Source organism: Lytechinus pictus, chromosome 3 (genome assembly GCF_037042905.1).
Source record: "Lytechinus pictus isolate F3 Inbred chromosome 3, Lp3.0, whole genome shotgun sequence".
Classification (NCBI taxonomy): Eukaryota; Metazoa; Echinodermata; class Echinoidea; order Temnopleuroida; family Toxopneustidae; genus Lytechinus; species Lytechinus pictus.
In genome coordinates, this window is record NC_087247.1 from 60,034,640 (window position 1) to 60,058,547 (window position 23,908).

Here is a 23,908-nt window from a genome sequence, read left to right on the forward strand (position 1 = left end):
GAAAATATCGTAAGTAATGAAAGGAAAACAGGAATTGGGTTTGTCGGGATATTTGAAACTCGTAATTAGAGTGATGGAGTGGAGTACAATCCATAGCAGACATACATAGAACATGAGTATCCCTTAAAGAAAATAGTATATTCTGACACGGAGGGAGGAGATTCCTCCGTGTTGAAGAAAACAATTTTCGACGGTTAAAATACTGAACATTCTTTTAGTACAGTTTTCTAGCTTTTTGAGGTCAAAAAGCATGAAAAGTGCGTGTATTTCTTGACGGAACGTGGTCTTTAACCACGATTGCACTACTTTATAGAATACATCAGTTTCATGAAAGAGAGAGAGAGAGAGAGTAGAATCATAAGTTTTTAAAAACAAGGGGTGAGAATGGAATATGATTATGATGTCAAATTAAAAAAAGGTACGCAAAGGATCATAAGTGGAAGACAAAAAAGAAGAAAATGATGATGATGATACTAGTCATGATAAAACTAATAGTGATGATGATAATAATGATCATAATGATAACAAAAATTTTAACCGAAGACATTCGGTAAAAGCTGGAATAAATTAAATCGAGTACTAATTCCTTGATAACTAGTAGGGATTCCTTGTTAATCTTTATCATTAATGAAATTAATATTTTGTGAAAGACCAGTTTAGAAATGTATAATACACACAGAGTAGAGATAGAGACCAAAAATTGACAGATGCACTGATGCAGGGGGATATAAAGAGGAAAGTAAATATATATTTCTGGTGAAATACAAGATTGGATCAAACTCATGCAAAATCATATCACATGTTAAAAACAAAAATTGTCTAGACCAAACAGCCTAAGGCTAATAAGGACTTAACTAAATTACTTATTGAACCGCGAATAATTCCAAAGGCTTTAGAAGTGGACTAATATTAATTCATTTTGTCAGCATTTGCAATTTATGATCCTTGTTCCCTTTTGTCGATTTTTTTATTTCTCCTTTGGTTTTCATATCTTTATAATATGAAATTGTTTCCAAAAGTATATCTATAGTACGTAACTACTTAGCATTATTATTCACAAGAGACCTCTCAATTATGTATGATTTTGCATAGGTTTTGCAAAAATATCCAGCATAAAGAATCGTGAAAATTTGTGTTATGTGATTGTTAGATGATGACTTTGGTTTTATGTTTTTGAGTAAAAACATCCCCTTTCGTTCCACCAAGATTAATATCTGTAAAAGATGTAAACACCATTATGGAGTTCAGTGTTTTATTGGATGATCATGGTTTTCATTTGTATTGTAGATATATGTTTGGGATCTCTTGTATAATCATATGCCAATGGCACTTTCCATAAACATTATCGACGTTGAAATATTTTGCAATGGATTATATTGTTTACAGATTTTAGACTTTGAACATTTAACTAGACTTCTCCATAGTCAATACGGCGTCATGAAGGACTTTCTTGTCATTTTATTTTGATAATTTGCCATTTATCTAAGTTTGTACTCGAAAATAAGATAAAGTCAAGTAGAATAAAGTGATAAGAGAGTTCATGGACATATTGATAATATGCAACTGCGCTGGTAACATCATTGTTACCCACATGTCGTAATTATGATCAACGGGATCAATATAAAAACATATTATTTATGCTGCTGCTTCTACTATACTAGCGCATTTTAGCATCCACTTCACAGACGTTTTCTGCAACGTTCAGAATCTATTGAAAATGCCCTTAAAATTACAGATTTGTCGTTTGTCCAAAGTCTAGGATGACACTACTGTCTTGATTCACCGATTTTCGACAAAGGCTGCTTTGTTATGAAGGGCTTTTGATTCTCTGCGTCTGTGAAGTGATGGCTAAAACTACTGCTGCCGCTATTTTTACTCCTTCTGCTACTTTTACTACCTTCTTCTAAACTAATGATACAGAGAGTTCGTATTTCACGCTTATCTGCATTAAGTGCTCAAGGCTCTTGTATCAACAGGCCAGGTTACCGATTCTGGTGCTCACTTCTTTTTGAAGAATTACTTTCATCCGGTACCCAATTACCTCACCTGGGTCGAGTGCAGCACGATGTGGATGAATATCTTGCTGAAGGAAATAATAATTATCATGATTATGGGCATTTCTGTAGATATAGAACCGTCTATTTACATGATCTAGATAGATCTTGGATCAAAATGTATCTTGCCATGTGAAATTGAAGTAGATTATTTCATTTTTCCCCCTATACTCACCAGATAGAGAAAAAGGCCGTGTTACATGAATTTTTAATCCTCGTATAGGTTTTTCCCCTATATTCAGTAACATGAATATCGTAATGGTGTACACTCTAAAATCTAAAAAAATGTTGGGTAAAAATGCCCCATTGGAGTAATTATGTGTCTAACCATCACTGGGCATTTCTTTTTGGCATTTTTATTCATCCAGTGTGATGAAAATTTGGCAGATTCTAAAGTAATTGCGGCTTATTTCTTAAACCAACACTGGACAATGTGCTTCCCGCATTGGGTAAAATACTGCCCCAAATTGGTTGGACACATAATTACCCTCGTGCTCTTTAAAATGTTACCCAATATTTTTTTACAGTGTACAATTAATGGGTTTTAATTAAATTATGTCAGGATCATTTCCTATTCTGTCATTCAATTTCATATGGAGAACTCTGCAATGTACTTTTTAAGAAGGCAATAAGCATTATTAATTGAAACAATGCATATTTTAGTAGTAGTATAGAAGTAGCTGTAATAGTAGATAGCAGAAGTATAGTAGTAGTAGTAGTAGAAGTAGTAGTGGTAGTAGTAGTAGTAGTAGTAGTAGTAAAGTAGTAGAATAAATGTTTTTACTGTCAGTAGATGTAATAAAGATAACATAATAAACATAATGAAAACATAATGAAGTGATATTGATATAGTAATGTATTAATGAGAATAATGACATAAACGAGTTCTAATGTACATATAATTTTCAAACGCATCACAACGAAATATAATTCCATGAATGTGCGTTTGTATATGATTGCGTGTGTTATACAAGGACATGAGGGTATGTGCGTGTGAGGGGTATGTGAGTGTGAGGTTGTATATATCTCCTTCTTGGGACATTTTCTTACACTTTACCCATCAACCGGGGACGTCCAACAACCGGGGACGTTTCGATCCAGATAACCATGCCAATCAATTCCTTATAGAATTTAAAAAAGTTTCATAAAGTAAACTCACGATTTGTAACATAAAATGTATTTTCAAACACGTCATTTAAAAGACGTTGTAAAAAAATTCAAGTTCGGCAAATTAAACTAAAGTTGTGTGAGTGCAGGTGTGGGAGGGGGGTGTGAATGTATGTGTAAGCGCGCCAGCGTGAATGCTATTTAGGGTATGTAGGTTTTGGTTTATGCCAAAACTAATTAACTGTTATCAATCATTCCATATATTTTGCTATCCATTCAAGTATGTTGGTAGGGCACAATGTTCCAGTAGTCCGAAAATTGTGAATTTTCTTTTAGAAGAATGTCTAGTCTCGAACAATAATACACTTAGACATGTTAAAAGAATTTATACAGCGCGTCCCCCAAAGTGTCCCTCTTATACGGTTGAATTAACTAAGAAATCAGGTATTATTCTTAATGATATTCAAAGAAATAAGAAGTTAATTTCATGTTCTAACTTCTATAAATACAAAATTATTAGTTTGCATGCGACACTAATGTATGTTCTGCAGTGTCTATTATATCAGCCCCCTTGGGTCATCAGAAATCTGACCAGGGAGTTCCCTGATCTAACAAAGGAAATTTTCAGGATCTAACCAGGCTCATCAAATCACAACCTTGAACATGTTGAGAATGGCAAGGTAAATTATGTTAGACCAGTGCCAGTCCATTCTAAGTTGCTAATGGGAATAATATGCTTAAGTTTTCGCTTATATTTGAATATTTAACCAATTGAAGTCTAGTTTTAATTTCCGGTTTGTTGCTTAGTCAAGTTAATTTGCCTATTTGAATAGAGAACAGTTCATTTCCACTTTTAGTGTTCACTTTCACAAAGGGTGATTCAGTTGTGATTTGCCCTTTAATGTCCAGCTTATAATGTACTCCTCCATCATACATATTTTTAGTTAGATTATACACTGATTCACTATCTACCATCACAGAAACTTTATACCGGATGTTTTTTGCCCTTCTGAATGTGCTCACGTCAGTGATTTGATGAGCTTGGTCAGATCGTGGAGAAGTCAGGTCTATGCTCGGATCCTGAATATCTTCATGGGAGTTAGAGACAGTGCAGAAATACAGCAGAGTTGCAAACTTCAAATGGACTGAAATGCACCACTGTTACATGACAAAATGCGTAGTCAAAACCACTATAGCGAGACAAATTGAATTTTCATAGTACTTTCTAATTTGAATTGAGCTGTATGTCTGAGGGACATGTTTTTTTCGGGACGCGCTGTATTAAAGGTAAAGAACCGCCACATTCAACAAATATCTACATTCCGCTGTCAATATTTCAATGTCAAATTATTACCTCACATTCCTTCCTCTGCTAATGTCTTACATTGATTTTATGTGACAATAATCTTATAAAGTTTCCATTAGAATTTAATTATCTACTACTATTAAACGTGTTAGGATCGGCCAGTTTGACACGCTGTGGATTAATGTAGGTGATATATAGAAGCATTTGCCCTCTGAAATAAAACTGTTTGCTTAAAAGACTTTAAATAGGTCAAACAGTAAACAAAGTCGGACTTTACACTTGAAACACTGGTCGTTAATTGTGACATGGAAGTGATAAAATGCTTACATGTGATAGTAACAAACCACTCGCATGATTAGTTCAATGTTGGAGTCTGATGTATATGATATGCATGACTTTTTTAAATAATGTTATGTAGAAATTATGACAATTACATTGGTTATACCTGTTAAGTAAAAAATAGTTACACAAACAAGCACGCAAAACTTTGAATATTGCATTATAAAAAAACCCAAAATATTATCGATATAATATATTGTACAACGCCTACTTGTTGTACGCGAGCAAATGGGAGGCTGAATGTCAAACATTCGTACCGTTGCACAAAAGACGTACCATCCAAAATGTACCGTTGCACGGCTTTAGGAGATGACGTCACAATACGATTCAATTCATTGCGCTCATTAAAAATGCAGGTGCAATACGCGTATAGCCTGCTGGCTAAATGCGCAATGCTGCCCGAGGTGTTCGCTTGTGGGATTTTGCTTTTCGCTTTTCATATTTTTGCTCCCTTTTCATAGATTACTGCAGGAAAAACTCTTTGTTTTTTCATAAATTCGCTAAACTCCGAGGCGTTGTACAACACAAATAGCGAATATTCTTATTCGTGCAATGGTGCGAGATTTCGCATTCGGTGAAAGAATTAAGAAACACTCTATTCAACTCGGCTAACGCCTCGTTGAATAGAGCATCTTTCTTTCACCTCATGCGAAATCTCGCACCATCGCACTCATGCCTATTCGCTATTTGTATACCATATAATGTTCCTTATCTGAATCATTTTAGTTACAATGTAATAATATTTTTCACGAACTTCGCATTAGTGTTGTATCGAAAATGCGTAATTCGAATGTATATTATTTGCGTGGGTGTGTGTGCGTGGGTGTATGCGCATGTGAGTGTATACGCATGTGAGTGAGAGCGTGTCAGTATGTGGGTGAGCGCATTGTGTGCGGGTGAGTGTAGGCTCTGTAAGCGTACGTATGTTTGGTTAATATATTCATATAAAGATTTTCTATCCATTGACCTATTTTGGCATTATGCCCATTATGATTTAAAACAATATTGAAGTTCTCAATAAAATGTTCATTTGTGCCAATAATATAAACTACAAATTACATAATAGATAACAAGTGAATAAACAATTATTGTGAAATGTTACACTGATATTGTGGATCAAAAACATGAGTTTGTATCTTAGGCATTGTGCAAAGGTAAAGTGAATGTCGCGCGCTGTGAATGTATACTGCACACTGTTTAAACGAAAACCCTTTGAAAATAGTACTTGATTTCACGTGGAAGTTAAGTGGTTGGGAGTGTTTGTGTAATGTGTGGGCTGTAATGTATTTATTCGTAGCAAAGGGGGCCGGTCCTGCACTTGACATTCTTCAATTCATCTTATGAACCAGTCAATGGGTGATACTTAGGAGTTAAGTAAGATGTGAGTAAGTGTTTATTAATTGTATATGAGGGAGCACCCAACAAAGATTGAAATTACAAGACTATTATCATATACATGTTCTAAGTGAAATTTCTGTTAGTGTAAGCAAGGGCACAACATTATACGAATAACGATAGAGAACGTTGATAATTTCAACTTGGGACAAAACAAGACAGCTCACTGCCTTAAATGATATTTTTATAAGATATTGAATGACCACTTAGCCCCTATGATTTATTGCTTTTCATAATTAATGACTGGCTCTCATTGAAATTGTTTGTTTTATAAATAAATCGTAAGTACAATCGTTGCACTCTATAAATTAAACTCCTGACTAAAAGAGTGACTATGTAGGTGATATGTGATTCCAGCATCATTCTGTCTAACAGTACACATTGATCAATGCTCATGAAACAGGTCTTTGAACATTGGTAATCATCGCTTGCTCTCCTATCCAGGGATTAATCCCACTAGTTCGTGTTAAGTACCTGCAGACAGACAGGCCTCGTATAATGCTCTCCTTAAATCACTGTCACAACTGGCCAACTTAACCAGCGTATACCGGCGTATATATTATGGCAAGCATTTTTATCATTTAACCATTTTTATACCAAGAAGTGACATTTGTTAATAAAACGAAGTGATTTTTTTTCTTTATATCAAATCAAGAAATAGGATAAAATTGTAGAATGGTTTGACATACACTCTGCGGCATACACTGGTTAAATCACAAAGGTGGTGACAGTTCCTTTTGCATTTGTTGATAATCAGCTGCAAAAAAATGTAAAATCATTAATCACCTCCACAAATGTTATTCCATTAATCTTACACTGACTACGTCATCTTATATTACCTGAAAATGACCTTGTGACTGAAGTCCTTGTGTCGTTTGCATTAGTTTCTCGTAATAATATTATATATATCAGTGAAAATAATGTTCTCTTCACAAGAACTTTGATTTGTTACTTGTGAAATATCATATTTACACTTGTAAACATAAGATGAATTACCCAATATCATTGATTTGATATCTTTTCTCAAGAAACAAAAAGAAGTTATATATATATATATATATATATATATATATATATATATATATATATATATATATATATATATATATATATATAATGTAGCAAATAAAAAAAATGTTTCCCACACATTTTCGAAAATGGAGATGGATCTGTGTTGTTGAATCTTCCGACTTTAAGATGTTAAAGTTTATCCTGCATCCCTGACTTGTTTACTTTTCAAACAATTTTACATTTTACACCTCACAACGCTTTGTTGAATTACTCGTAGCTGTATAGGATTTACGAGTCCTGTTTTTGGTCTTTGGGTTACTTTGAGCCATAAATATTTATATTACAGAGTTGCTCATGTCTTATTATATTGTTATTATCTTTTGTCTGTTTGCTCATGTTGTTTATGTCGAATTGTTTCCATTTTACGTATATATCTTGATTATTGTTGATTCAATAAAACACACCAAAAAAAAAAAATTTCATCTATTGATGGTAGTTTTTCTTGGTGCAGCTTCTTGTAAATGTAATACATTTCGCAGTAGATAAGATAGGGTAATATAGACAGTGACTTGCATAATGGGTAAAATGGATTACTAAAAACAGCTTATCCTATCAATATTACATTATTCAATTTAAACATTCATGTCTGACTCATATCTAACTACTAATATATATTTTTTCATTTTAAACGATATTTTTTGTAATTACTAGAAATATTCACACCAATGATAACAGCTTGTTAGTGCTCCCAGGATTAATGACAGCCCTGTCATGATCTACCATTGGCCTCACCAAAATTACTATTATCGCATTCAATGTATTCCATGCATTTGGAACTTCGAATATGATTGTTAAAAGGGTAAAACGAAAAATGATAGAGAAATGTGCTTTATTCATGGACTCAATGGCTTGCAAACGATATTTCTAAGATATCGAGTAATTATATTGCATATAGATATATTGTATATATATTGTTTATGAAGCTGTTCCTGTAATTACAGTATTAGAGAACAACCCCAAAATTACGGAGATTTTCAGAAATCATCGCAGAGAAAGAGAGGTTCTTTCAATTTGATTTGTTTTTCTTTCCTGTGCTGGAGTGACAGTCTAAATTTTAATGGACGTGTGGATACAATGCTTTCAGTCAACCAGAAAATACAATATCGTCTGCCTCAATACTTCACTACAATGCCCAAATGCGCGTAAATAGGCCCCCTTTCCGGATTTTGATGACAAAATGGTGAGGAATATTTTTCTGCGATTTCATTCTAACTGTCTGATATTACCTCAGCTTTTAGTGTTTGCATGTGCCAAACAATTATTCCTTGGTAATCACCCTTTTTTGCCTTTGAGTTAACAACTTTGCAGTAATATGAAATTTGTTCGATGTATTAAGGTCAATAACTCACTCAACATGCAAATTAATCTAATTTTAATAGACAATTCCATTATTATATATATATATATATATATATATACATAATTATTATTATTATTATGTTATATGTATATATATATATATATATATATATATATATATATATATATATATATATATATATACATATAACATAATAATAATAATATATATATATATATATTCTTTTTTTTAACATGCTGATTCACTAAAAATAATAAAGATCGTGATTTTCGACTTGTACTGCTTAAGGTTTTAAATCCAAGCATATTATCTTGATGTTCTTAAAATCATCGTTATATTCATATTCAATTATCAAATGGTCAAATTAAATCAAATTAGTTGACTATGTTTTTTTTCGAACTAGTATTAATTTTTTTGTTCCTGATATATATTCTATAAAGACATGAATAAGAATATATTCTACTTTAGATAAAATATGAATAATCACGGTTATTTGATAACATATTAGTAAAAAGCCTGTTTCACGAATTAATTTTCACACAACTTTCGCATAAACATCTGATATACAGTTATTTTAATAAACATACATGTTATTTAGCTTTGAACTATAATCAGTTGACCTTATAGCAATAATAGATTTTTGCCAGATATTAAACTAGAGTATTTGATAAAATTATTTCAATTTCAATCCTACGCAATCTCAATAATATATTCCAATATACGAATATTCTCTTTTAAATATTCATTACTTGAACCAAGCATTTAACTGTCGTATCATTGATTTTTATCTTTTTAACCATTACAATTCAGTCTCTGAACTACGAGGATGTAAATATTCAATGAAATCAATCAATCCATAATTTTTTCAAGGTGTGGGCTCTTGGCGTTCATGAGCTTCTTTGTTTCGTACTTTTGCAATTTTAATTAGTTTTAATTTGGAATTGTGTTTTATTTTGTTGTATGTTTAAGGAAAGAAATTATTTTGTATGCACTTTATTACAAACTTACAATACAAATAGCGTATCTCCCAGAACACCTGTTGCGTGTGTGCAATTTGGTGCATTTTCGGCAAAATATTGGCAGCTGAACGTGTACTGCGTTTGAAGGTACCGCGCCCTGGTCATAGTGGCGGCTCCTTTCCACAACCTCGCCCAAGAAAGAAAAAAAGACTCGTACACGACACCACAATTTGTATAATCCATAAAGTAGTGTACATTAGAGACTGACCGAGAATAAAATAAATCTCTGCCTGTTGACATATCCAGGCTGTTGAACCTGTTGGTTTGTGAAGAGAAAAGACACTCAAAAACCATTAAACGATTTTGAGTGTGTATTTACTCCTCTTTTATAAAATGCATCTGCGTTTCTCTTTTCTGGTATTCCTCTGCTATCTCTGCCTCCACTCGATCACGTTCAAGTACACAGTTTATCACTTAATCTCTGTCTCGTAAGGTAGACCTATATTTCTTTTCTCCTTGGTATTTAATGGAATAATTGTGAAGGGTTTCTGTGTTTAGTACCGGAGTACCCACTATTGACTTTTAAAAGATCACACCTAGCTTCAAATAATCGGCAAGACACTTGGGAATTACATCTGGTGTTAAAACAGCTACAACGGTGGAGCAAGCACGAACATTCATGACCCAAAGATATATTTTGAAAGTCTGTCTTCAGTGTCGTGCATCTTTATGTCATTAATGTGTGTTTCCAAGGTTTTCTTTTTATGTTTGCAAACTTCCATCCCAGTGGTGACAACACTTAAGATGTTTTGTAGTGGGGATGAGGACAAAAATATTTGCCATACTCTGTAAAAGAGAAATGGCTCAAATATGAATAAAATCCTATTTCAACATCCTACTCATCAATATATTACATTGAAAAAAAAGTTTGATGTGACACACTTTAAACTCATTTCTAACGCATTGTTAAAACAATAATCTGAAAGGAAAGGGGAAGAAGGAGCCATAAAACGTGTGTGTGTATGTGTGTGGATGTGCGTGTGTGTGGGTGGGTGTACATGTATGAGTAACTGTGTGTTTATAACTAAAAGCTGCAATTTATTAATGAAACATTCTAGTTTTAAATTTCGTTTTGGTAAGAAGAAAGATCTATATAATTTTATTGATAGAGGGAGTTAAAAGTCTGAATAAAGCTTTGGAATAAGTTTTTTAAATGTGAGTTTTATTGATACAGTATTATCTCAACATTTCACTCTTACGTTTGTATTCTCATTTGGGGATATATATATATATATATATATACAGTGCGTATCAAAAAAAAGTTTACACTTTGAAAAATCCTGTAAAATTATACATTTGTAATATCCTGAAATTTTTTCCACATTTTAACATTGGTACAGATCCACTTAAGCAAATGAGGATATAACTGTCGAAAAATATTTCCGCTTGAGTGAGCACCACGTACTTTTGAAAAGTTAGTGAAAAATGATTTGCGAATAAAAGTAGACCTTAATCATGAAGAACACGTGGAATTTAGCTAGTAAAATCGATTTGAAGATATCTTTTACCTTTTTTAACTTGTTTCTTTCCCAAAACACTTCGAAGAGTGCATTGCGCCCCACCCCACTCCCCCACACACCGAGGCCATCGAGACGATATTTGCTTTACACTGAGCTGTGATTTACATAAAATGGCTTAGGCTTGATTTTCATTTTGTTAATCATTGTCAAGCTTGGGAAAAGTGTGGAGAAACAAGTATTAAATAAAAAATGAAATGTAAACCCACTTTAAATGATAAAAACTTAGTAAAAAAAAATGCTGGAGATGTCTGATATAAACTTTTGTTCAGATTCAGTTATGTCCTCAGATCCAGCTGGCACAAAAAGGGTAAAGGTTGTGCTTACTAAGTGTTAAAATTTCAATTTGGGTGGCAAAATTGTTACAAAATGCTTGAATGTATCTGTTTTATTTCAATTGACTGAAAGTGCAAGGGAAATGTTTGACAATTTTTTTCGCAGGGTAAGTTTGATTTCGCCCTTTCCCCTTGACACAGCGTGAAAACGAGCATTTCTGCGCAAACAGACTTCTGCGAGCTTTACAAAAATGGACAGTGCTCACTCAAGTGTAAAATTCTGTTAAAACTTCTACTGTCATTGGATAGATGAGACCCAAAACCATGATTATATGTGAAAAAATTACCCACATGTTGTATATTTTTTAATTTCCAGGGCGTTTCCAAAGTTTTTTTTTTTTTGATACGCACTGTATATACATACCTGTTCAACGTCTGCTACCGGCGGTTTCACGCCCGAACTTGAGGCGATCTCCCAGACATGGGGGCAAGGGGACACACACACGCATATATATATATATATAAATATATGTATTATACAGCACACATAACTTTCAAAAAAATGTTTGTAATAAAAATCTGCGTAAACTTAATTGATTTTAATAGCTATTGGATAATCCTAATTAAACATTACCGATGTAAAACATTTTCTTTTAAGATATACCTATATTTAGTAAATTAATCCAAATATATGCATGGTAATTGTAAAGCCATTATGTCTTTTACATCTTCAGATACCTGAAGAAGGCCAAACTATATGGCCGAAAGCCTGTACTAATGAAAGTTGAAGAAATCCAGGCTACGTCTCTAGCTTCAATGCTTTTTGAGCTTCTTCGCCAATATATTACTCACTGAAGCACCCACGCAATGTTTAGGTCCTTGCTCACCACAATTATATATATATATACATGATTATTTAAATTTGTTATGTTATTCATGTTTTTTGAAAGATATTTCAATTTTTTCAATTTCAATTTATTTCGTTTTCAAAAAACCAAAACAGAGTATTATATAAAAGCAAAATATCATAAACATTATCAAATAAAATTCTGAGAAAATGGTGGAATCCACTAAAAAGCAGTGCTTGTATTGTGTGGACCCCTCGTATATAATATATATATATATACTGTATAAACTAAAAAGCAGTGCTTGTATTGTGTGGACCCCTCGTATATACATTGGCGATTATTCCTCTACGTTGAATTCATTTCATCGCATCGTATTTTTCTACTGCAATTACTACTACTACTACTACTATTACTACTACTACTACTACTACTACTACTACTACTACTACTACTACTACTACTACTACCTACTACTACCACTACTACCATCACCACCACCACCATAACCACCACCACTACTAGTAGTAGTAGTAGTATTAGTATATTGAATAGCAGTCATGGTAAATGGCTTATTGATGACTAAAATGCATTTACAAAATAATGTAAAATTAGTATGTTACTTAAACCATTTTACGATTAGTAATAATACGAGAAGTAGTAGAGTAATGGTACGCCAACCAGCACAATATTATTATTAATACAACTACTATACTACCACTATCGCCATTTCTACTGCTGCTGTTGTTGTTGATGCTCGCTATCTATTACTGAATGCAGAAATCGTGATACAATACCACTGATATTTCAATATTCCCTACATTATTATAACACCTCTTTATACTCATATTACAAGGATATTACAAACCTAATTACCACCAAAACTATCATAGCCTATTTTGCTTAGCTGCTACTACTGCTTAGCAGTAGTAGCAAAAAAAAGTATTCATTACAAAACAATCATGATACTGATGATAATAACATAATCACCAAGACAATGAAATTACATCTGTGTATTTCGCTCTCCAGATTGAAGCCTGTTATACGTATCATTTAGTAAACTGAGAATTTAAAAAAAAACTTTGGACTTTTACCCCACGTCTTAGAAATAACTACGATGTCGTATAAATAAACAAAACATAAACATCACAGAAAAGAACAGGCCACGGTAACTTTTATAGAGATATTTATTTATTAACTTTATTATCATTTTTAGAAGACTCTCCTTTTATACGCCGACTCTGTGTTTTACAGCAGTATATTTAGTGGGGTAAATACCCTCGGGGCAACATAATTTGAAGTATTTCCCATTTCTGTAAGACCTGAATTCATTTACAAGTCTTAATCAGCACTATTTGCCCGGGGAGCCTTGGGTGCCGGAATTGATAAGATTGTCGACCGAGTCATGACTGGGACTTGACTTTGAAATGGTCTAGAAAAGTTGTACCTTATTTTTTAAAGCATCAGATCACAATTCCGATGTCTTCGCAGTTGTATTGTTCATTTTCGTTCAATAAGTCAGGACCTCTTGGAATATTTATTACAAAGAATTTTGATAAAGTCAAATTTAATTATCCTCAATAATTATAATAATAGTATTAACAATAAACAGTTCTTGTATATCGCATATTACATTACAATCATAACGTCTATATGCGCTTTCAAAAAACTTTGATATTTTTACCCCGGCTTTAGCTTGGCAGCCATAATAAAATGCATGTGCATAATAATAATAATAATCCGCTTTTATATAGTGCTTAATACATCGGAACGACGTGTCTGAGCGCTTTACATATATATCATTACCCCGGTCATCGGATTCAATCAGTCATTCCCGCACACAGCGTACATGTATTTCAAGGAATTAATTCCTACCAGATACCCATTTACTTCACCTGGGTCGAGTGCAGCATAATTTTAGATTATCACTTAATAACACAATTTGATATCAATCTCAATCTGATGTCAATTCGAATCTATCTTTGACAAGCCAGAAAAAGGTCATCGCTGCAAAATAAAGACTCTTTTGTCTTCGTAGAAAAAAAAATTAACAAGAAAAAAATCACTCAAAAGTGAAGGCCTTGGTCTCCAGAAAAAGGTGATATATACCTGATTTCATATTTCACGTCATAGCTTCTCTTGGACAGTTAACTCACTTGAAAGGCTATTGTCAGCCGAAGAAATTTCTATCTGACAGCTAAAAATGAAAAAACAACATCACACTTTAAAAATTTAAGATATCTCTCGACTACAGAAGACACTCTACGCTAAACGAATGTTTCTCTATTCACATTAATTATTAATGCTTCTTATTCATGATGGTCCTATGTCAACAGATAATTTGTTAATTCATTGTAATTTCTATTGGTTGTAAACCACCCCAGTCAAATTTGTATGAATTTGGTTACCTTTGATACCACTTCCTCCGGCTTGAAAATTGTGTCAAGCCTCGAGGTAATTTTGCGGCTTGCTTCGTGGTTTTGTCGATTTGAAATATAGAAAAGACGAAAAAGTAGCCTCTTTGGACGCCAAATCGTGCGAATCTCACCTGTGATCAGGGGTTACGATGTCTAAAAAAGGATGATGGCATTGTTTGGGAAATGAGTCAAAGAGATATTGAACAAATTAACAAAGCGATTCAATATGTCAAAAAAATCATTTTGATGCATTTAATTGTCTTTTTGAAATCATGCAAAAAAGACTTAAATTCATTTGATCCAAAATCAATTTCTCTTTGGAATGTGTATGAACCATCGGGATGCGATTTGCGGTCCCTAGGGAAGATCATTCCCCTCTTATTTCAAGAAACATTTGAAAAAAAAAACCCAAGTTAAACATGGCCATCTGATTGTGATTGATGTTTTATTAGGCCCCCCCTCCCAATTTTTCGGCCCAGCTCTCTTCTTTCAAGTCCGTTCCGCGCCCCCTGCGAACTACATGTTAAGGACGTTCCACAGTTATGTTTGTGCGCATCATGATCTGCGCATATTTTACACTCTGCGCGCTGACGTCACAATGGATGAACTTGTGATTTAATCAGCTGTAGGTAATGTGAGCTGATTTTTCTCCTTATCTATATTAACTGCAGATCTGATGTGTTATTTTATGAAGCTAATGAACTGGAATTATTCCATGGACCATTTTTTTTAATTCCTCTACAATTTCAAAATAGTTTCTCTGTAGTGCTGCAAAGTATGATGATTATGACCCCCGAGTATGAATAAATGGAAAAGTGGTTCAGAATTTTTCCTCACAGATACTGCTTTTGGCGCGTTTTCGGGTGTTTTAAGAAGCAAATTTGCTCTAATAAGAGTGCTGATAGTTTCAAAACAAGCACATGAACCCATATTTTTTAATGTTTGCACCTCTTAGGTATACCTTCCTGAACAACTTTGCAAAGTTTGGTGAAAATGACATGGATTTTGAATAAAGTGCAGCATTTACTTCTCAAGTTTGTTATTGAAATTTGACATTTTTGAGGTTATATCTTTCCCGCAATTCCTAAGAACTGAGAGTGTTGTTAGACTTAAATGAGCAAGCAATTGACAGCAATCGATAGATTATCCATCTTACGGATACAATTATTAATCATATTGCAAAATTTGACGAAATTTTCATAGATTTTGACTGATTAATAGGGCTTTAATCTCAATGTTGTGATCTCGTGAGGTCTAAAAATGCCGAATTCTTTTGGATGCGCAATTCTTAAGAACATCATCCATTTTGGGTTAACTTTTAAGCTCTATAGCAAAAAATCAAGCACATGGACCGATGTTAATTTGTGCATATTTGGAATATTCAGGTGCTAAAGTATCTATGTGCAAAGTATGATGAAAACGACATGGATTTTCAATGTTTGGGAGCAAGACCACGGAACCACTCGCATTTTAGACGGTATTAACAGACTTTTGCTTGTTTTCGGTGCATTTTGGGCTGTTTCAAGCCAACGCGCAATACTTTGGACACTGATAATTTGAAAACGAGCACATGGACCCCAAATTTGTAATGTCTTAACTTCTTTAGAATATATTTTTCTACAAATCTAGAGAGTATGATGAAAATGACATGGATTTTGAATGTTTGGGAGCAGGACTAAGGAACCATTCATATTTTAGACATTTTGGACGGTATTAGACTTTTGCCCGTTTTAGGCGCATTATAGACTGTTTAAAGCCAACTCGCAACACTTTGGACACTGATAATTTGAAAACGAGCGCATGGACCCCATATTTTTAATATTTTAATGTCTTTAGAATATATTCCTTTACAAATCTAGAGAGTATGATGAAAATGACAAGGATTTTGAATGTTTTGGAGCGAAATATGGAACCATTCGCATTTTAGACGGCATTATTAGACTTTTGCACGTTTTGGGCGCATTTGGGCGATTTTTATGCCAACTCGCATCACTTTGAACACTCATAGTTAAAAAACGAGCACATGGACCCTATATTTTTAATATTTTTATGTCTTCAGAATATATTCTTCTACAAATCTGGAGAGAATGATGAAAATGACATGGATTTTGAATGTTTGGGGCAAAACTACGGAACCATTCGCATTTTAGACGGCATTATTAGACTTTTGCACGTTTTGGGCGCATTTGGGCGATTTTCATGCCAACTCGCATCACTTTGAACACTCATAGTTAAAAAACGAGCACATGGAATCCATATTTTTAACTTCCCTACACCTTCGATATGCATTCCTCTACAATTTAGCCGAATTTGATGAAAATGACATGGATTTTGAAAAAAGTGCAGCTTACAAAATACTTTTTTAATTTTTGAGTAGATTCACGTCTTTGAAGATTTGTTTTTTCCGAGTTTTTGCACCATTCTTGCCAAATCAGGGCGCTGCTGACTCCAAAATAGATATAGTTCTACCAATTAAAAGACTTTCTCTTTCTTTTTATACACTTTGTTATATGTCTTGAAAATTTGATGAAGTTTGAGGTGGTATCTACTGAGTAAAGATGATTTACACTCATTTGGTGAATTCGTGAGGTCTAAGAGAGGCATAATTCTCTTGATTGCGCAAGATTGCATATCATTCAAATACGGCGACTTTGAAGACCCGTAGAAAAAAAATAAGCACATGAACCTATGTTATTTTTTGCATTTTCATAATGCATAGATACCAAAGTAACTCTCTGCAAAATTTGGTGAAAATGACATGGAATTCATTAATGGATAAATTTCATAATATCAATGTGTGTATAATGTATCAAATTGATGAAGCGATTTTCTGGTCGAAATTATTTTATAACAATTGATAATATTGATGACAGTAATAATATTTACAATAAGACTGAAAATGAGGATAATCACGATAATAATGATAACAAATATGCCTAATAATGATGATAATGACAATGATGGATGATGAATAGCGCATATATCCACCAAACATGACGCCCAGGGCGAATTAATATTTACCGGGTTTTTATCTATAGTACTGTCCTCACAGCAGTCAGATGATATTTTTGTCAGTACCAATTTACACCTAGGTTCAGGGGCGGCGGAGCGAAGTTGAAAGTTAATGTTAATTATATCCTGGTGTTATGTTTTATTCTTTATAGCATTAATACGTCTAAGTTTGTTTTCTTCTACTTTCATCTTTTAGCGATGCAAAGACAAACTGAACACTTTAGCTATCAGTGTAATGAATGAATGGCCTGGGATCAAACTACGTGTTGTTGAAGCATGGGATGAAGACCAACCTAACATAGAACCGCTGCATGCTGAAGGAAGAGCTGTAGACATCACCACCAGTGACAGAGACAAGAATAAATATGGTGCTCTAGCTCGCTTGGCTGTAGAAGCTGGATTCGATTGGGTCAGTTATGAAAGTAAAGCATGGGTCCACTGTTCAGTCAAATCAGGTGAGAAAAAAGCTAAATCTTTTTGCACGTCAAAACTTAGCCAATGTAAAAAAAACTCATTTGGATTTTCGTTATGACATCACCCGGACATTCCTAGCTGGATAAACAACTGCCGGTGAAAATTGTGTGAGGTAGAAGACCTTCCAATACTTCACTGTTGGATTGTACACTACTGAGTCCGTTTCTAAATGTCTGAGGTGGGTTTATAAATACAAAAGTGTATTTCACGACCTATTAGGAATAATGATGCTGTGAGCAATGCTGCCACAATAAAAGCAAGAACTTAGGCACCTTTCCCTTACCATTAGCGTTTAAATATTCCGCTCTACAGATTTGACCTAGATCTTCAAAATGATTCAGTCGAGTGTCCGAAAAACTAATAGAAGGCGTCAGCCCATCTCAGTGGATTTTGAATTCTTCCAAAGTCCCATAATTTCATACGAATATTGCATGAAAAGGTGAGGAAAATCAACATTTTGCTCCCAAATTTCCTCCAGCTCCCTTGAAATCAGCTTATCGGGTCGTTACCCTTTCCATTTCGAAAAATGGGAGAAAAGTATTTCGTCCAAAATTTCAATGAAAGGATGTGTTTTCAGGTCGTGTAAATATGACGATAAGACCTAAAAAGGGTGGTTGGCATTGGGGCTATTCTTGTTAAAATGTGATTGGCGTGTGTGTCTTGTGGCCTTAGACTTGCTTCTTGTGACACTATTTGCTCTCGTGCCACCATGAACCCAGGAGAGGTTCTCTTTGACACCCGTCCGGGCTAAGATGGTATTATCGTCCTTTTTCGTCTCAGGGAGGTAGGCCACTTGGGACTAAGGTGGCTGACTCTTTGTGACCCCATCATCATATTACTGGCTGTACATTTCGAGTTAATTTCGGAGACAGTCTTTGTTTAGCTCATCATTTGCCTATCGATAGAATGCTAATTGTAAAGATGATATAAATCATCATTCTAGTAATTAAGAAAATCTCATAACGGCAGAAAGACAGATGTAGTAAATCATTTGAATACGACTATCGATAATGGAATAATCTTAGAACCTAGCTGTTTGTTTCTTTATAATTATTGTGAAACCAAGAAATAGTAAAGTTAAAAGCAGATGCGGGTATAAATGGGTGACTGTTTTTCCTTGGAAGAATCAATGTGGTATCCTGACCAATATATTATATGATTTTCTTATTCAAAAGTGAGTATGTGTTGTTTTATATGTACCATAAAATATCATTATTTCTACTGCTTATTTCTTATTTTCTGTGTCTTAGAATCTGCTGCAGCCAAGAATTCTGGAGGGTGTTTCCCGGGATTTTCTCAAGCATACCTTAAGAATGGACGCATGATAAGTATGTTGGACATCAGGGTAGGTGATGAGGTAGCCGTAGTCAACAATAACGGAGAATTGGATTATAGTGATGTTATCATGATAGTACATAGAAAACTCAACGATAGTACATTATTTTATGTAATAGAGACTGCAGACAAAACAATAGTACAGCTAACGCCACAGCATTTGATTTACGTGTCAGAAACGGAATCAAACTTCGACCAAAGCAGAGCTGTGTTTGCTAGTGAAGTTCGGACTAATCAATTTGTATATACAACAGCACAGAACCATGACAGGGGGGTAAGGCCGATGAAAGTGGTCAGTGTAACTACGAGGTTAGGTCGTACGGCGGTGGCTCCAGTGACCAGGCAAGGATCCTTGGTCATAGACGACGTAGCGGTATCATCGTATGCAGTCATGCGTGACGAATGGGTCGCACACGCATCATTCGCTCCTATCCGATGGTACACCTACATCAGTCATATGCTTGGTATCACAGATACAGATACAGGACAAGAGCAACGGGTGCATTGGTACACCCAAGGACTTTACAAACTCGGTAAATACGTCATGAGTGATAGATTATTTCCAGGCTTTGATGTATAGGTTGACCCCCTTTCTCAACAGTTGGGACAATAAAAACCACTTCACATCACTTGACCAACTGGCTGGAACTTAGAGTGAGAGCGGGTGCAAACAAATGATTTGTTTTATTTTGTGACTCATTGTTGTATGTTTGCTGTTGACGGGAATTATGGGGTAAGAATAAGGTATTCATAAATGTTGGCATTAGCCACTGTTTAGATAGGCCAATATATCGGAAATAAGATAATGTTATAGGAAGACTGAATATATACATCCAATATGCAAGTATACAATGTAGATCTCTATCCATTGTAAGAGCGTCGCAAAATAACCAATCGAAAAGCAATATTATATGCTTACGGTCATCAAAAAAGGGAAAGGGATAACATAAGTCATGTGTTTTAGGTAAAGATCACATGTTCTTAACACCATCTCATCTTATCTATTACCTTACCACAAACAATTCAATGGTTATTTTCTTTGAGTGTTTCGTCCAAATAACACGTTAAGGATTTCATATCTTAACAAATATTTAAAGTGTATTTAGAATGCCAAAGTTATCGTTGAAGAATAAAAGTTTTAAATATTTATCTTTGTACATACATTGTTGTTGATGCTGCATTAAATGCAGTGACGTTTATTATAAGGAATGATCGTTGCAGTCATGAGGGTGATGAAACTTGCATATTCTTCCTCTACAGTAATTACATCATCTCTTATAGAGTATCAAACTGTGAATAATGAACCAACTCGTCATACTGTGAATATTGTTTGGTTTATTATGGCGGTCAAACGAACACGCGAGAACTCTCTATATTTTGTGTAATGCCATATGTCATATTACTTGCTTTCAGTATAGTCCATGTATTTATTCCGCTTTACCCCTGTACAAAGTGTTCCACAATGCTATTTCATCGTTTTCTAAGTAATTCAATGTATTTAATAATATTGTATAGAATTTGATATCAACTTCTAATGTCAGATGTTATATTTCTGCGATTATGTAGGCCTATAGAGGAATTTTCTTTTCATAATTATGATAGATATATGTGAAACTGCTAATTTATACATGTTATTGACGAAATGTAAGATGTTTTTGGCAATTTACAAAGAAAAGTTGTCTCCTTTTTATATGTATAGATCTACCTGTTTAAGTCAAATTTTCATATGTTAAAAAAATCTTTCATGTTGTATATTCAGTTCCTTAATACTGCAAGTCTATGCATTACCCTCCTCTGCTTTAAATGTAGATATCAGAAGTTATGTTTATATGTGTTCTGGACATAGAAGAAGAAGAATATAGTAATCATAATAATGAATGTCACAAAAAGCTAGTTTAAGTATAGAAGCTTTCTGTGACAAGGCATTCATCTCACTAAATTACTACAACCAAATAAATTACGATTAATTGAAACATGAAGGAATAGATACATATAGTTAATTTTCATGGGGTATCAAATCTGTCCGAGAATAATATATATTATCATCAAGTTTTGTATTCTCCCTGCCTCTCAGATGAAAAAATTTGCCTTCCTTACACAATAGCGTTTCTTTTGATTAAAATTCAAAATTGTCACCGGGGGAAAAAATAGTCACCGTGCAAGTAAATCCAATAGCATTTTTATTAGTTTTCCTCATGTGGATCAATAGACATTTAATTAAAAAGGATACCTGATGACACTCACATTTCACGGGCAATTAACAATAATTACATTCTAGTAATTTTTAACCTAGTGGTATATTGGTCAGTCAATTAAAATCTGTATTCCACTGAGATACAGACGTAAACATGCAATATTCACTGAAAATATCAGAGAAGCATATACCTATATGACTATGACTTGGGTCATTTGTTGTTCATTAGCTGTGACCAGGTCAATTCACTTAATATAAAGGTAATATACAAAAATAAAATCCTTCATATACCTAGATATTAATCTCAATGATCCGGTTATCAACCTTTCTGAAATATCTATGATTATTATCCTGAGATTCCTATATCTAAGAAAGGCGACCAACCCGCGTAAAAAATCAAATTTAGGCAACAGCTCAACAAATATACCTATATCATAACTTGATCAGAATAACATCATAGTAACATTAACAAAAAAATAATGATAATGCGTTTATTTTTCATTCGCCCGCACCAATTAAATATCATAAACTATATATGTATATAAGAGAAATCATACATGCACAACAGCTTTGGCAACTCTATTCTATACAATCAAGAAAGAATAACAAACAGTCCTTTTCAGGACTACATACATGGTGTTTACCGTAAAAACTTTCATTATTTATTTTATGTTGTGAAAGGAAAAAATATAGAGAACAATAACAAATCAAAGTTCCCCAGAGCTACCCTTCCCAAATGTGAACAAGAATTATCATTCTAAAATGCAAATAATTTGAGGACTTGGATACTGCTTCCAAATACCCCAACCGTATTTAATTGAAAATTAAATACGGTGTGTGTGTGTGGGGGGGGGGGTGAGTGTGTGTATGTGTGTGGGTGATTGTGTTGATGTGCCTGTGTGAAGGTATGTGTTTGTGAAATTTTTGGACGTGTATATGATTAATCAGATGTGCTTGAGTCTAGGAGTTTACTTAAAAACTATGTAAAGAATCATTGAAAATAGATTTATTTAATGATATTATTCAAATGAAAATAAGTCAGTCAAAATACCACGTATATGCACTCTTTTATTGAAGACATAAACGTTATTAGCTTATCTGTAACTTTGCAAGATGTTTACGGTTTGGTACCATGTATTAGATTCAAATGCACTCTGTAAGCCTACACATAATTCAATTCAATTCCATTTATTTTTGTCAGTATAAAAACAATGAAATAAATAGTAAAAACGTGACATGAATCAAACATAGACATAAATAAAGTATCATACTGAAAGGGTAGCAGCCGAAAAGAAATTAATTTTAACGGTCAAAATATTGTAATAGACCATATACTGTACACAGTAAAATTCGCATACATTCGTAATTCCGAAGCTTCGTTATTCCGAAGGTTCGTATTTCCGAAGGTTTGTAATTCCGAAGGTTCGTTAATCCGAAAAAGAAATAAGGTTCGTTGTTCCGAAGGTTCGTTAGTCCGAAACTAAATGATTAACTAACCTTATTTCGTTTTCGGACCAACGAACCTTCGGAACAACGAACCTTATTTCGTTTTCGGATTAACGAACCTTCGGAACATCGAACCTTATTTCGTTTTCGGATTATCGAACCTTCGAAATAACGAACCTTCGGAATAACGCCACAAATGATCGGATTAACGAACCCTTTTACGTTTTCGGATTAACGAACATCGAGGTATAGGCAATTTGCGTGTTTCGGAATTACGAACCTTCGGAATAAAGAACCTTCGGAATTACGAATCTTCGGAAATACGAAGTGTAACCGTAAAATTTATGGTGGAAACTAAAGTCGCATAGCGAGTAGCCAGGGATTTATCGCTAAATATCACGGTTAATTCCTGTCAATTTAAGGTTACGGAATACTTCAACATATTGAGGCTTTTACAGTATATTCCCCCTTTGAATTGGGTCTTTCGTAAATTTTGAATTATTTTTCACCGTTAAATTGGACAAGAAATAAACGCGGTTTCCCCGTAAGAATGTGGGCTTTTTACACTGTATGTTGACATGGCCCTCCAGCATTTGAACAGGAATGGTACTGATAAATGCTTTAAAAATATTGAAGGGAATTTATATCGTGTAGTTGCTTTGGTTTAAAACATTACATAATGTAAACAGCCAAAGTAAGAATCAAGACAGTAATCAAAGTCAAACTGATGATGATAAGATCTATATAGACCATAAAATTTATAAAACTGGATTAAAACTTG

General features: G+C 33.9%; 1 protein-coding gene across 1 annotated transcript; it reads left to right on the forward strand.

Moving 5' to 3' along the window:
- The first annotated feature begins 17,878 nt into the window (after positions 1 to 17,878).
- Positions 17,879 to 21,992, forward strand: LOC129256878 (indian hedgehog protein-like). Its single transcript, XM_054895080.2, has 2 exons — positions 17,879 to 18,133; positions 19,403 to 21,992. Exons 1-2 carry the CDS (start codon positions 17,914 to 17,916, stop codon positions 20,065 to 20,067), a joined length of 885 nt encoding a protein of 294 aa, XP_054751055.1. The 5' UTR covers positions 17,879 to 17,913; the 3' UTR covers positions 20,068 to 21,992.
- The last annotated feature ends 1,916 nt before the right edge of the window (positions 21,993 to 23,908 follow it).